Consider the following 16,200-nt stretch of genomic DNA (forward strand, 5'->3'; position numbering starts at 1 on the left):
TGTTTCAAACCCATAAGACTTTTGCTTATCTTCAGAACAGAAACAAAGATATTTTTAAGGAAATCTGATAAATTTCTGTCCCTTCACCTAAAATCTATTCACCCAAAATTCTAATGCTTCAAAACATTCATAAAGAGATCATAAAACTAATCCATATGAATCAAATGTCTTCATTTGTGTTCTAAAGATGAACGAAAGTCTTATGGGGTTGGAACAATATGTGGGTGAGTTATTGATGACCATTTTTATTTTTGGGTGAATTATCTTTTTAAGAGATCCATGTAAGCCTTCCATATTCTCAATCTTCAGATTTAATTTTTTGTCCTACAGAAGTTAAACAGCACAGCAGACCTACTGATTCAAAGCCAAGGGAATGCCACTGTCACTATTATGCGCCCTCAGAAGGCCAGCCCCCCTCTTACAGGAACCTTTGACGTTGAGTTCTTAGCCCAGCGTGTTGAAGGTAAGCATGTTGGCTGTGGGTTTATCTGTTACTTTGTTGTGTAGCTGCTGGAAGTAACTGAATCATTTAGTACATGAAATTTCCTGTTGCACTGCAGATTCTTGATGGCAAACATTGTTTATTTATTAGAATAGCAAACTGTACTTATTTTTACATAAAACACAATCTTTCAAGAGATTATCTGTTTTTTTCATGTGGTACATGTGTTATGTGTTCCCAGGCCTGGCGGTAGACATCAGCGCTGCGGACCTGCAGTACGCCCTGCAGGGGATCCCAGAGCTCGGCCAACTGCAGGTGCAGAGATATGGAGACTGTAGAGGCATGTACTGGTACATCCAGTGGCTCACCATCCCTGGAAATCAGCCTCTGTTAAAGGCAAGAAAGAGTTCAGACTGCTATTACAATAAACTGAGGTGGGGTTTGCAAGACGGCAGGGGAACCGCTAGTGAGCAAATGCTAATGAGAATTTAATAAAAAAATTTAATTAAAAAAATAAGTCAAGTCACCTTTATTTATACAGTGCTTTATACAATTCAGCAGCTTTAGTGATAAACAGTCAGTTCAGTGTTGATTCAATTCAGTTCAATAATATTGATGTTGAAAACCGAGTTGAGTTGATGATGAGTTTTCATTTTGAAAAAAGTTAAATCAGCTATAAATGTGTGTAATTGTAAAATGAGACCCACTTTATATTAGGTGGCCTTGCTTAACTACTGTAACGCTCAGGTTCTAGGAAGATGAAGACCAAGAAGATGAAGATCACTCAGGTTTTAATAATAAGATACAACTTACAAGCCGACATGCAAAACAGTGTGCTCTGTTGCACAGACAATACCAGCCACTGAACAGAAAACAAGCAGGAACTTAAATACACAGGTGATTAACTAAAATGATGAACAGTGATGAACGTGACCAGTGTCCATGGTGACAGATTGTGGCGGGTAAATAGAACAAAGGAAGACATGTGACCAATGATAACAAACAGAATGTCCATGAAAACGTCTCTGGTTATGTATGTAACCTATGTTCCCTGAGAACAGGGAACGAGACGCTGCGTCAGCTGACGCTACGGGGAACGCCTCCAGCATGACAGGTGCCTGAAATCACAATTACAAAACGTCAATCCTATTGACCGGCGATAGCCTATGACGTCATCAAGGTGCAACCAGGAAGTATAAAAGGGCGCCTTGCCAACATGACAGTATCTAAACGTCTGAAGGGACTGTTTGGCAGGCAAGCCTTGAGGCATGGCAAAGCGACGCAGCGTCTCGTTCCCTGTTCTCAGGGAACATAGGTTACATACGTAACCAGAGACGTTCCCTTTCGAAAGGGAACTCGCGCTGCGTCAGCTGACGCTACGGGGAACGATATACCAACGCCGCCATGCCGAAAGGAGTGCATGCCCACTGGCAGTGACAACTGTCAGGACAAGCAAATTCAACTGAAATGCCTGAACCACTCCCCTTCTGGTCACATTAGGCTGTCAGTGACAGCGCTCCCTACGGTCAAAGCCCAAGCTATAAACCTGAGAAGGAACCTTCGCATACCATATGAAGCCCTACCCTGGCCGCTCGAAGGCCTGGAACCAGCCCATTCGACAGAAGGGGTTCCTTTAAGGGAACATGGCAAGGGGACCCGAGGGAACCCGTGCCAGTCACTATTCGGGAAGAATTCACCGAATGCCACCAGGGAGGCCTGACCTAGCGACCTCTATGTGGGACACATCAGTTTGGCCAACCCCTGTCTGTGGGGTTGAGCCTCTGGTACTTGCCTCCGGAGAGACATCCTGCTAGGGTACTGCAAAAAGGCAGTGTCCTCCACCAGCCGGACCTCAGAGACGGGTTATCCTGGAGAGCAGCGCTCAGCGATGTGCTTTCTAACCCTTGCTAGCGAGGGGAGTTTAGCCGCTCGATCCTAGGATCTACCAAGCACTTATTTTAAAACGTGCTCAGGAGGCCGAACAGGCCTACAGGCTGATCCTTGCTGGGAGGCCTCGAGGGGCCTACAACCGACGGATCAGTGCCAAGCGGCTATCAGCTCACAGAAGACTCTCACTTGAGAGGAGCTCCCAAGCCTGCCTGGTAGGTAACCATGCTGTAGGCGATCTATGAGAGTCCCTTCCTGTAAGGACCGCATAGTAGCAGCGTCGTCTCGTCATGCTAGGGTATGAACACCGCCTTCAGGTGCTACCGGCTAGAAACCGGCGCCTGATAGCAGGTGACCACCAGCTGTCAGCGTAAAGCCAGTTATGTGTTCCCACCTGGGGAACTCGTCCCCCAGGGAGGCCAGAAGGGGCCTCCACCTGGTAACCTGTGCCGACTGCTCGCGTGTCCAAACCACGGAGCTCGCCCTCAGGGAGGCCTAGCAGGCCTACCACCTGACCGCAGTCGAGCTAGCCCTCGAGGTAGCTGGGAGAACAGGGACTCGCTCCGTCAGGGAGGCCTAGTGAGGCCTACCACCTGTTTAGTCGTTGGGCATTCCTTCAGGGAGGCTTAGTTAGGCCTGCCACCTGACAATAGGTGCGCTAGAGATAGCTTTTTCACAGTGACTAGACTCATCTAGTGACTACGAAACCGTAACATGCCCTTAGAGGAGGCCAGGTGAGGCCTACAATCCAATAGCGAATCCCCCAGGGAAGCCCGTGCCGCTTGCTTACCTGTTAGCAACCCATGCTACCATGAGGTACCGGAACTGGGGACCGGGGAACGATCTCAGGGAGGCTCGCCACCTACCACCTGATAGCAGAACGTGCTAGTCCTCCAGGGAGGCCTAGTGAGGCCTACTACCTGCTAGCACTCCTTGCTCACCGCCACAGAGACTGGGAACCGGGAACTCGCCCTCAGGGAGGCCGGGTGAGGCCTACTACCTACTAGCAGCTCGTGCTAGCCATCCAGTGACTGGGGCCCGGGACCAACCCCTCAGAGGAGGTCCAGTGAGCCTGCTTACCCCACAGCAGGCCCTTAGGGAGGCTTGGTAGCGCCTACCACCTACTAGCAGCTCGTGCCAGCCGTCGAGGGACTAATGCCCAGGAATACCCCCTCGGGGGAGACCGGGCAAGGCCTGCTACTCACAGCAGGCTCTCAGGGAGGCCTGATGGGGCCTACCATCTGAGCCAGGGTAACCCAAAAACGGGAGCCTACCCCTCAGGGAGGCCTGGCAGGGCCTACCTCCAAATAGGAGGTCTGCAGGTTCTATGAACCCTGCCACGGATAGAAGAAGGCTGGCTGCTGCACCCGGGCTGACGGTAGCTGTCTGCTGCTGACGAAGAACTGGACATCCAGTTATCACCTGGGGACTCATCCCCAAGGAGGCCAAAGAGGGCCTACTGGTTGACGAGGTTTCTGCTGAAGTTGACGTCGACGGAAAGAATCCTCGGGGGCCCACCTATGGGCCACGACGTCGAGACTCCCTTGTCCTGGAGTCCGCTGTCCAGACTGCCCAAGCTGGCTACTCACAACCAGCTGGCCTTCATATGCCCGCACCTGGGGCTGGCTCCATCCCAGAGGCTAAAGGGCCTCCGCGATAGCGCAGTCTCACAGGGCAGTGCCTACAGACATGAACCTAATCACATTGCCAACAGCAGTGCACTCAGCAAACAAATGCTTAGGAACCCTCTAAAGCGAGGGGAGTACAACTTACGTCACCTGCTTCAGGGCGGCCGCCTTACTTTCTCATACAGCGGTCTGCCGTTCGTGCAAGGACGTCAGCCATTGGTAATGCTCGGGCCTCAGGGGAGTATTCGATCAAACCGCCACTTTTTGCAGAAGGTTGCGATGTTCAGCTCAACCCGAGCCCTAAAGAAGGTGGAGCAGAGGACATAGAGCAGAGGGTAAACACATCATACAAAAATGTAACCCACCGGCCGTACCATCCTCCAGGATGAAGCCGGGGGCCACCAGAAGGTGGTGGCCACACCAGCTCTGAAAGGCATGGCACAGCAAAACTAAAGTCTTATACGCACACAGCGAAAGACGCTCAGCCCGGCCCCATGACCACTAGCAAGGTCGCTATCCCTGCTGCAACACCTACACTGCATTACTAAATAACCCCAGAACGCAGAGAAGGGGGCGGGCCTTGGCCGGACTACTCTGTAATAAGAGGAGGCTGAATCAAGTTTGCAGAAAAACATGCACTGTTCTTATACTTAAAGACAGGCCTAGGCCGACAAACCTGCTTTTAAAGGAAGCGCCCCCCATCCTTAGCCAAGCCTAGGCCAAGTGGTGCGGTGCTAAACCTGCACTAGATCTACCCAGGGCTCGGGAAAGAAATATTATCACCCCTTACATAAACAACGGGGCCCCGAAACCCATTTAAAAGCCCAACAGGGCTGGGCGCAGATCTCACTACAGCTCACGCATTAGTGCTTAACCCGGTCGTAATGCTACTTTATACTTAGAGCTAGGAAAACAACAACTCGCCCCCGCGCGCCACAAGCCCACGAGCAAGAGCGGCAAATACAAACACTCACATAAGTGATAGAGATAACACGGAGAGGCGGTAGATCTCTACTAGCTAAAGTATAGCATTATGCACAAACATATAATGTTGCAAAGAAGATCGTTCTTAGCTTACTCACGGGGAGCTGCAGGCCCTGCTATGTCCATCGATGTTCCATAATCCCCCGAGCCCTCTCAGGAGAGCGAAAAACGGAGTCCTGAAAACATTAGTAGAAAATGTTTCACCCTTCTCGAGGGGGACTCACCACTCGCTCTTCTCGGCGCTTTAAACCAGCCATCAAGCTAGTATACGACCACCATCCTGAGGGGGGCGCTTTCACCAAACAAACCAGGCGGGCCGTCAGAATCGTACATTTTCTGCTCATCATTGGCCCACCGGCCTGATGTAAAGCGCCCAGGGGAAAGCACAGGAGGAAGGGAAAAAGGCAGCGCTCATCTGCGCGCCCTGGGAGGCGGAGTCCGCTGCCTACGCTGGTTCCGGTTACCAGCACCGGCTTCCTTCCTCTTCTTGTTGCGGGTGTCCCGCCTTCTCTACGCACCAGTCCTCCACGGAGGGGGCGCTCGAGAGGCGACGCTGGTTCGCTGGTCCCGTCTCCAGTCCTCAGATCGTGATGGGCCAGGACACCCGGCTGCCTGGGCGCGGTCCCGGACCTCAGCGGGATGAATGTTTTGAATGCCGCTAAAGGCGCGCCTTCGCCTCCCTGAACTTTCCGATCACCGCCTCCACGGAGGAGCCGAAAAGTTCAGAGGGCGAAACCGGGGCATCCAGGAGAAAAGACTTCTCTTTCTCCCCGATGTCCGCCAGGTTCAACCACAGATGTCTCTCCGTGGCTACCATCGCCGCCATCGAACGACCGATGGCAAACGCAGTTTGTTTGGCAGCCCGGAGAGCGAGATCCGTGGTCCGGCGCAACTCGGTCACCGCATCAGGGGTTAGTCCCTCCCCCTGATCGAGGTCCCTCAGCAGGTCCGCCTGGTAGGCTTGTAACACCGCCATGGTGTGTAAAGCCGCCCCAGCGTGACCCGCTGACATGTACGCCCTGCCGTTCAAACGTGATGTTGTCCTAAGAGGTTTGGTCGGCAGGGTGGGAGACCTCAGTGTCGATGGCCGCCCAGAGGCGAGATAGTTCGCAAACGTCTCGTCCACGGGCGGCAACGACACATATCCAGCCTCAGCCAGTCCCTCGACATCAGCGAAGTTAGCTCGCTGATGCCGATGGATGCGGGCTGAATAAGGCTTCTTCCATCCCTTCGAGATCTGTTGATGGAGATCTGGAAGAAATGGAAGACTCCCGGGAACTGGGCGGTCATGAGCGGAGAGAAACCGGTCATCCAAACGATTTGGACGCACGACCTCTCTCCTCGCGCGCTGCCACGGCAGCTGCAGTCTACCTGCAGCGCGCTCCATGACCTCCACCAGCTCCCCGTACATGGGACAGGATGGATGTGAGGTTTCAGCCTCAGCTGACTCACCAACCTCTTCATCCATCCTTTGCTCAGTTGGAAGAGCCGCAGACGAGGAGGAGGAGCTCAAATCCCGCTCCTCCTCCGATGTCCGCCCCTCGCGATCTGGATCGTCATCTGCGAGCACCACACCAGTCTCCAGACGACGAGCCAGATCCATCTGGGAACCCCAGGACTTCAGACGCCGCTCAGCCTCAGCTCGAGCGGGTCCGTCCCCAGATGCTGAACTCTCTCCCCTCGAGAAGAGAGCCAGACGAGAGCGGAGCGTCTTCAGGGGAAAACGCTCGCAGTTTGCACAGGAAGCTCCCTCGAGAACTTCCCGTGCATGCTCCTCACCCAGACAGTAAACACAGAGTGTGTGTGTATCCTCAGGTGTAAGATACCTGGTACACGGGTCCACACATCTGCGGAAGTGGCGTTGCTTCTGAGCACACTTCATTCTCTCGATTGTAACTTTCTGACGCTTTACGTGAAATCGGCAAACAGTCCCTGAAGACGAAAAGATACTGTCATGTTGGCAAGGCGCCCTTTTATACTTCCTGGTTGCACCTTGATGACGTCATAGGCTGTCGCCGGTCAATAGGATTGACGTTTTGTAATTGTGATTTCAGGCACCTGTCACGCTGGAGGCGTTCCCCGTAGCGTCAGCTGACGCAGCGCGAGTTCCCTTTCGAAAGGGAACTAGATTAAACGTGGTTGTGACAACTACTATGTACTAACATTTAAATTAATCATTTGATACAATGCACTTATTGTGTACATACATGTTTTTACATTGTACTTACATTTTAAAAATGTAATTACATTTGTAATTCATTTCTGTAGTTACATTTATAATTACACAGTTGACACTTCCCTTACACTTAACCCTACCCTTAAACTTACCAATACCACCACACCTGTCCCTAACTTTACCTGTATCCCACCTCAATATCAGCAAAAGTGTTTTGCAATACAATATGAACAAAATAAGTACATTGTACTTATTTTTTTATGTAAGCACATAGTATTTAAAGCCACCTATTATAAAGTGAGATCATAAAATATGTTCAATTGATATTCTTAAAATATATAACACAACTTTATTTTTCCAAGTCAACATGGAAAGCTGTGTGCAACCCATCTTACTTGCATTTTACTGCAATGTGAAGTGAAAAGGTGAAAAAGACATTTCAATCAATCATCTTATTTCTAAAGCACGTTTAAAAACAACACAAGTTGACCAAAGTGCTTTACAGACCCAACATTACAAAACATAAACACATGCACACCATAAAACAAAACAAAGCATTAAACAAACATAGATTCAACATAGATTTTAAACACTCAAAGGAGTCACAGGATTTAATATGTAGGGGGAGGCTATTCCAAAGATGCGGAGCTGGCTCCCACCGCAAAGGCGCAATCTCTCTTGGTTTTTAACCGAGATTTGGAACATTTAAAAGAAGACTTTGAGATGATCTTAGGGGTCTAGCAGCACAATAATGCTGTAATAACTAGAGATACGCCAGAGTGACAGTGGCATTTGTGAGGTCAGGCACTGATGTTGGCCTGGCTCGCAGTCTCCGTTCTAATTCATACCAAAGGTGTTCTATCGGGTTGAAGTCAGGACTCTGTGCAGGCCAATCAAGTTCCGCCACACCAAACTTGCTCATCCATGTCTTTGTGGACCTTGCTTTGTGCACTGGTGTGCAGTCATGTTGGAACCGGAAGGGGCCATCCCTAAACTGTTCCCACAAAGTTGGGAGCATGAAATTGTCCAAAAGGTCTTGGTATGCTAAAGCATTAAGAGTTCCTCAGTGGCTTTACAAGACTGCATTTGATGCTTTACATTGCACTTGGTGATGTAAGGCTTGAATGCAGCTGCTCGGCCATGGAAACCTACCATGAAGCTCTCTACGCACTGTTCTTGAGCTACTTATATGCACTGTGCACCTCAGCATGCGCTGACCCTGCTCTGTGATTTTACGAGGCCTACCACTTTGTGGCTGAGTTGATGTAGTTCCCAATTACTTCCACTTTGTTAAAATATCACTAACTGTTGACCGTGTAATATTTAGTAGTGAGGAAATTTCACGAATGGACTTCTTGCACTGGTGGCAACCATTACAGTACCACGCTTAAATTCACTGAGCTCCTGGGAGTGACCCATTCTTTCACAAATGTTTGTAGAAGCAGTCGGCATGCCTAGGTGCTTGATTGGAACACCTGAATTCAATGATTTGGAGGGGTGTCCCAATAACTTTTGTCAATATAGTGTATATACATGGGCAAGCCTATGTAAGCCTTTAAATGGAATAAGCAATTTAAGAAATGATTCCTGAGCACCACATTAGCATATTAAAATGGTTTGTGAAGGATCAAATGATTCTGAACTTGAGTAATAACTACTGAAAATGAATTGCTGATTTTACTGTCTTTTTTATCAAATACTGCAGCTTTGGTGAGCACAAGAGGCTTTTTTCAAAAACATCAAAAATCTTACAGACCCCAAATTCTTAATCCGTAATGCATATCTTCATTGACTCAAATTTTTTATTTCATATCTGGCTGAATTAACATTTTTTGATAATGTAAACCAGATCAATGCTTCCAATGTGGTCGGTTTGAACCCTTCATTGACATCATGGAAGAACGAGCAAGGAGGCCTCTTCAAGCAGAGAATTATGGGAGACTTTCTGCGCGTGCCTACAAATAAACCACAGGTGCATTTCTTACTCACTTCAATAATGTTTTTCCAACATGCATTGGTCATATATATGCAGCTTGTTTTTAAAGGTTCTTCCTCATGTTACCTGATGCCGTGTAGTGTGCAGATTTCAATATTGCTACATAGTGGGTCAGTTAAAGGACCTGTCCGGTTGTGTTCTGTTTGCTCGGTTTGAATATCCACTGTTCTGGGGATTTTGCATGTTGAGAGGATTGGATGAACTTAAGACTGAAAGGTTTATTTGTATAATTACTAAAGGTTTCTTATAGTTTGAATGTGCATGATCCTATTCATATTTAATTTTAGAAGTTCTCAAGAATGCATTACATACAAGTTTATTGGTAAAAGGGGTAAACATTAATACAAATTTTATATAAATGTAAATGTTTTAGATTTTTTTATTTTCTATTTTAGTACTGCATTGGGTGTTTTTTAAATGTAAATGTAAATGTAAACTTAAAGACCATTGTAATATGTGTTTTCTGAAGCAAAACCAGTTGAGAAACACAGGTTCAGGATGTCAAATGACAAAAATCTATATTTATTTTCTTATCTTTAAGGTCGAGGTTTTCATCAATGGTATTCCATCAAGGTGCTCAGGGGACTGTGGTTTCACCTGGAGTGAGTCAAAGACCCCAACAGTGACCAGGATCTCACCTACAGAAGGTAGAGTAAATGATCAAGTCTCAGACAAAAGCTGTCATCTCTATTCATGGTGGTTTTTAGTGGTTTATATTACTGATATAACTTGTCTTTCAGGATCCAGTGGTCTGGGAACAGTTCTTACCATAACTGGATCTGGTTTTGATGGTGGAAACGTCACTGTAAAGATTGGAGACGTGGAATGCTCTGTTCTACAGCTTACCAGTAAGTTAAAACCCAGTAATGTCATAAAATAATTGTGCGCACACAGAGAGACGTATTTCAGAGAGTGTGTGAACACAGAATTTAGTTATCTTTCGCATCTCCTTGCGCTTGAATAGATACATACACAAAAATGTGTCAAAATATCAGGGATGCCCCCTAATAGTCGACTAAACGTTAGTCATCGAGAAGAGGCTTAGTTGACCAAAATGGATGAACAGAAGATGATTATAACATTTTGACCTTCATCATTTTATAATGGATACACTTTTTTGGGGCTGCCATTCACTGCCATAATGCTTCTTTTAGCGAGGATATTTTTTTCATATAATTCTAATTGTATTTGTCTGAAACAAGAACTTTGTTTTCCCATTTATTGACTGATACCTCTTCTGTTTCCATGTTGAGAGAAATCAGGACTTCACGTAAATACGAGTTTCCAAAAATTGCACATGAACGCCCTCTGATGTTGTGTTTACCACTGGGAAGTTCGGAAATAATTTTGATACCCAAATTCCCAAGATGGGCGTGTCATAAACTTTAAACATGGTGGCGGGGAGAACTACTGTGGCTACTTTATGTATTAATCTCGATATTAATCAATGTCTTTGCTGACATTGATGATGAAGACCTTCGTTGTTGCCAAGAGCATGACAAGGAAGATAGAGAACCAAATCAAACTTTAATAGTAAATCCACAGCAGGTAGGTGTGCGTGAGGGTGTAGTGTGTGCAGGTGGGAGCCAGGAGGGATGCCTGGGAAACACAGTGCTGCTGTGACTGGGCTGGTGAATGGAGATTGTGACAGCAATAAGCAAAAATAACTTTAGATAAACAAAACGTTTTTTTTTTCTGTAATCCAGAAGCAGCTGATTTGTTTGAGCTGCATCCTCTACTGTGCAGGCGTGGATTTGCATTTCCTTCATCCTGATGCTTATTTATTTCACTTTTGGTGTGAAAGGGTGTTTACATTTGCCAAAAATAAAACTTATTTGGTTTTAAAAAACAAGCAAGCAATCCCAGCCCAGGTGAGAAAAAAATAACGCAAAAGTAACATATTACTTTCCATAAAAAGTAACTAAGCAATGCAATTAGTTAGTTTTTTAGGGAGTAACACAATATTGTAAGACATTACTTTTAAAAGTAACTTTCCCAAACACTGGTCTTAAGTGAATGTAAACAGTTGAGAAAGAAAATAAATGTGTATCATTATATTGGATCTGTGTGTCAGTCACAGGTTGCACGAAGATCACACAATAATGAAGATTGGGTATAAGCACAGTCTTTAAAGGATTAGTTCACTCCAAAATGAAAATTTCCTGATAATTTACTCACCTCCATCTCATCCAAGATGTTCATGTCTTTCTTTCTTCAGTTGAAAAGAAATTAAGTTTTTGGAAGAAAACATTCCAGGATTTTTCATCATATAATGGTTTTAAATTGCAACCAAAATGCTGAAGGTCCAAAGCGCTTCGATGGGCTTCAGAGGCTCTGCATGATCCCAGATGAGGAATAGGGTCTTATCTAGTGAAATGATCGGTCACTTAAAAAAAAAAAAAAACCATATGAATATACTTTTTAACCTAAATTGTTCATCTTGCGCAGCTCTGCAAGGTGCTAAGGATGACGAAATCACGTCGGAAAGGTCACGTTAGACTTAGTACCAACCCTGTGTTTTCGAAGCGCTTGTGTGAAGACTAATACAAACAGCCTTTACGCAAGATTAACAATTTAGGTTAAACAGTATATTAATTTGTATTTATTTTTTGAAAATGACCAATCGTTTCGCTAGATAAGACCCTATTCCTCATCAGGGATCACGCAGAGCCTCTGAAGCCCATCGAAGTGCTTTGAAACTGCATTGATTTGGACCTTCAGCATTTTGGGTGCAATTGAAAACCATTATATGATGAAAAATCCTGGAATGTTTTCTTCCAAAAACTTAATTTCTTTTCAACTGAAGAAAGAAAGACGTGAACATCTTGGATGAGATGGGGGTGAGTAAATTATCAGGAAATTTTCCTTTTGGGGTGAACTAATCCTTTAATAATACTCAAAAAGGTAATATAACATAAATAGATGAGACCGGACACACACAACTGAAACAGAGCAATTTAAGTACAATGGCAAACAAGGATGATAATTACACACACCTGAACTGAATGACAACTGAAATCTGTAACCATAGTAAAAAATGAGGAACTCAAAAAGGCAGGGAAAACAAAGTCCAAACAGAACAGAACCTTGACACTGTGCAAGTTTTAAGAGGCTTATAGAGGCTTTCAAGCCTTAAAAAGATTGCACCATAAAAGTGTTGCCATAACACAACCTGTACACCATATTCCAAGTCTTCAGAAGTCATACTATAACTTTGCATAAAAAAAAATCATTATTCACTTCTTTATGTGAGTAAATGTCAGAATCTGTATACACTATTTAAGCAAACATCTGATCAAAGTATTTATTTTTGTTTTAGATACGTCTATAACCTGCCAGGTCGGTCCTGCAAGCGCAGGTGTACAGCCAGTCTCTCTGAGTTTCTCTGTGCTGGGAAGTGCCCAATACCAAAATAACAACAGCTTCACACACCTGTTAGGAGTGACTTCCATAAACCCCACAACAGGAAGTGTAGCAGGTACATGTAGCATCACAATTCTCTATATACAGTTCTGCCAGAAAGACTCGGGAGAATAAATACTGTGACAATTATCCATTTATTAACAACCCAGCAAGCAATAAAGTATATTGGCATAGGCCCCGTCCGTAGCTCGCAATCTGAGGGTCCGGACTCTGCATATCCTGCCTGAAGACGAAGGCAGAGGCGCAGCCGACCCCCACGTGAGGTATGGAAGGGACCATCCTGGTGGTGGTGGGGTGGATGTAGGGAAGGATTTGACTTGGAGGTGGTGGGGAGGATGGCGGTGAATGGGAGCGTCAGCATCTGCGAACTCAGACATGAGTAAGTACCGATCTTTTATACCCAGGTATTTAGCATGTGATTGGATAGATAAAATTAAAGTGACATGACAATTAAGTCTTCCTGGCAGAACTTACGCTAAAGCTTCCATTATATTGTAACATAAATATTTTTTATATTCACTGAAGTATTTGATGCTTGCATATGTCTTTCATACATATTGTACATTGGGGTACAAAGGTCTATTTATTAAAAATGCTTCTATTTCATATTCTGGATTTTTTTATTTTTTTATAAAAAAAATGATATCAGCAGAACTATTTTAAATACAAGTTGAACTGACACATTACTTTCAAAATAGTATTTGGTGTGTCCAAAACCTGTTTACCTTTGCTTACTTACAATTAGCTACTAGCACGATCTTTTTCTGTATTGCTTCACAGGCGGGACGATTCTGACCGTGTCAGGCTATGGATTCAGTAATGAGACCGCAGTCAACATTGGCACTCAGCCATGTAACATTATAAAAGTGGAACTTTTCCACCTGAGGTGCATAGTTCCAGCTGTAAGTGAAGAACTTGTTTTCCCATGAAGATTTGGGGGAAACAGGGTTATAAAACGTTATAAATGTTATTATTATTAATATTGTTTTATTTGTATTATTAACAACTCCTAAGGCCGAATTCACTAAATATTTGTCCCATCTTTAATGGAATGTCATTTAAAAAAAATACATCCCCATGCTCCACAACTTGCCTCTTAGAGCTCTAAAAAGATTGGACATTTTCACATGCAAATTGCACTTAGTACATAGAATTTGCATTTTTCCTTTCGTGAATCCACTATTGAGACAGCAATAAACAGCAAATCTAAATAAACATCATCATTGGGCACAACACAATCTTTGTGAATTCCCCTCCTTAATTTACCTATGTTTAAAAAAAAAAAAACTTATGCTGTATAATATTGAATCCATGAAACTTTTATACAATAATCTTGTGTATGACATCAATCAGGGATCACAAGGTGAACAGACAGTAACACTGACCACGGCAGAGATGACAGCAGTATCAAATGGCTCTTTCACGTACAGCACTTCTCTGACAGCCTTAATCACATCTGTGAGCCCACAAACTACACCAGTATTCGGTGAGATATTAATATTTAGGAATTTGGTAGACGCTTTTACCCAATTCAGTGCAGATATGTTTAACAGTTCATGTATTCCCTGGGAATTGAACCCAAGACTAGAAGCTGGGCCCTTTTCATTGGACATTATATTAGACCCAGACCGTGAAATTAACACGTACCCTGGATTGCTTTAGATGTTCAAATATGTTTTTCAGTACCTATTCATCTTCTCAAAATTGGTGCCCTATAGTTGGTCTCATTCTATGTTTGCAAACAGTCAACAACTGATTGTATTTCGATCTGAGATTTAGAGCTGTAATCCGATACTCTGCCTGTTGAATATTTTCTATTCTTAGAATAGAATTCACTTGCCTCAGTTTACAAGAATGTTGAGTAGTAAGTAAGGATGAATCAGCTTTCTGTGTGTGTGTGTGTGTGTGTGTGTGTGTGTGTGTGTGTGGACTGGTAATCATCACGTTATGGGGACAAAATGTCCCCACAAAGATAGCAATATCCGAAATCCTCATCCTTGTGGGGACATTTTTAGGTCCCCATGAGGAAAACATCTTATAAATCAGACTAAGTGATGCTTTTTGAAAATGTAAAATTGCAGAATGTCTCCTGTGAGGGTTAGGTTTAGGGGCAGGGGCAGTGTAGGGGGATAGAATATACGGTATGTACGGTATAAAAACCATTACGCCTATGGAAAGTCCTCATAAAACATGGAAACCAAACGTGTGTGTGTGTGTGTGTGTGTGTGTGTGTGTGTGTGTGTGTGTGTGTGTGTGTGTGTGTGTGTGTGTGTGTGTGTGTGTGTGTGTGTGTGTGTGTGTGTGTGTGTGTGTGTGTGTGAAAAAATTTCCAGTGACAGGTTTTCTTTAGATCAGCAGCTGATTGGTGGAGAGGAGACCAAGTGATGAAGCTAATCAGTATGTGATACGCCGTGTTTATGATACAGCGTGTTTATGATAACGGCGTGTGACAAAAGATAATTCCACTAGCTTTAGCTGATGTCACGCAATCAGAAAAGCCGGTTTGGGTGCAGTGAAGGACAATCAACAGTGTGACATTTCTTAAAAGGATCCATCAACAACACTCTAATAATAAAAAAAAAAACACTCTAATCTAAACAAGCTCAAAAATCACAGCAATTTTAATATCAAACTTCCTCATTGTCACCACCCCTCACAATCTTACTAGAACAGCTATTCATTTTACCCTGTTTTCACTTATCTTTTTTGATAAAGGGCACAGGATTCTCACCATCTTGGGCACACATTTTGAGGCACAGGCTAATGGCAGCTCTGTTTTGATTGGTGAAGCTGAGTGTGAATTGCTGCAGTGGACCAGTGAAAACATCACCTGCCTGTTACCCACACTTCCCCCCGCTATGTACAATGTCGGTGTGAGAGTCGGAAACCAGGGTTACCCCTTAACCAGGTCTTATATCACTTACTATACTCTATTATATATCATTAAATATCATACTCTATATGTAAATATATTGTTACAACTGTAGAATAGAGCTGTGCATCAACAGGACTTGTGCATTATGACATTTAATTAAAAGTGAATCTTTTTGATTAAATGTTTGTTTGTGTGCAGTGCTGGCGTTAATACCACCATAGAGTATGTTCTAGAGGTCACAAGTTTTTCTCCATCTCTGGGGTCTTTGTATGGAGGAACCACCATCACTATCACCGGCTCTGGGTTTAGCCCTGTCGCAGCCGACAATAATGTCACTTTAGGTAAGATAAGGCTACTATGGAAAAAATGTATTTATCAACATTCTTTAAAATATTTGATTTACTCTTTGATCTTTAACAGTGTATTACTGAAACCAATCCTTTTTGGATCATTAGTACTGTAGTAATAGTTGTGCGTTTCATACAGGGGACACACAATGCAGAGTGACAGCCACTTCAGATCATCAACTTGAGTGTGTGACCCAGTCTAGAGATAAAACACACACTGTGACGAACCAAGGTTTCCACCCGGGTAATATCTCTTTACTTTTATCTCTTTTTCTGTCACGCACACAAAACCTGAATACATCAGAGACAGTGAAACAATGGACTGTACATTGACACGACTTATCAAATACACTAGAGCTGCCAGCAAAATTTTTTTGTGAAATCCTTAGCAGTTAGTCCTGCAATACCAGGTTTTTTTTTTTAAAGAATAAAAATTTCATTT

At 44.3% G+C, this 16,200-nt stretch overlaps 1 protein-coding gene across 1 annotated transcript in view; it reads left to right on the forward strand.

Moving 5' to 3' along the window:
• LOC307133460 (fibrocystin-L-like) overlaps positions 1–16,200 on the forward strand; it is a gene marked incomplete at both ends in the record, with an annotated part of 46,621 nt that overhangs the window by 11,619 nt on the left and 18,802 nt on the right. Inside the window, 11 exons of the mRNA XM_079828544.1 lie at positions 331–463; positions 684–838; positions 8,967–9,089; positions 9,655–9,760; positions 9,854–9,961; positions 12,433–12,591; positions 13,317–13,438; positions 13,890–14,022; positions 15,252–15,444; positions 15,610–15,752; positions 15,898–16,002. Coding sequence (XP_079684670.1) covers positions 331–463; positions 684–838; positions 8,967–9,089; positions 9,655–9,760; positions 9,854–9,961; positions 12,433–12,591; positions 13,317–13,438; positions 13,890–14,022; positions 15,252–15,444; positions 15,610–15,752; positions 15,898–16,002 — 1,480 coding nt within the window. The remainder of the gene's footprint in view (positions 1–330; positions 464–683; positions 839–8,966; positions 9,090–9,654; positions 9,761–9,853; positions 9,962–12,432; positions 12,592–13,316; positions 13,439–13,889; positions 14,023–15,251; positions 15,445–15,609; positions 15,753–15,897; positions 16,003–16,200) is intronic.

This window comes from Gobio gobio (assembly GCF_949357685.1).
Source record: "Gobio gobio genome assembly, chromosome: 11".
Lineage (NCBI taxonomy): Eukaryota > Metazoa > Chordata > Actinopteri > Cypriniformes > Gobionidae > Gobio > Gobio gobio.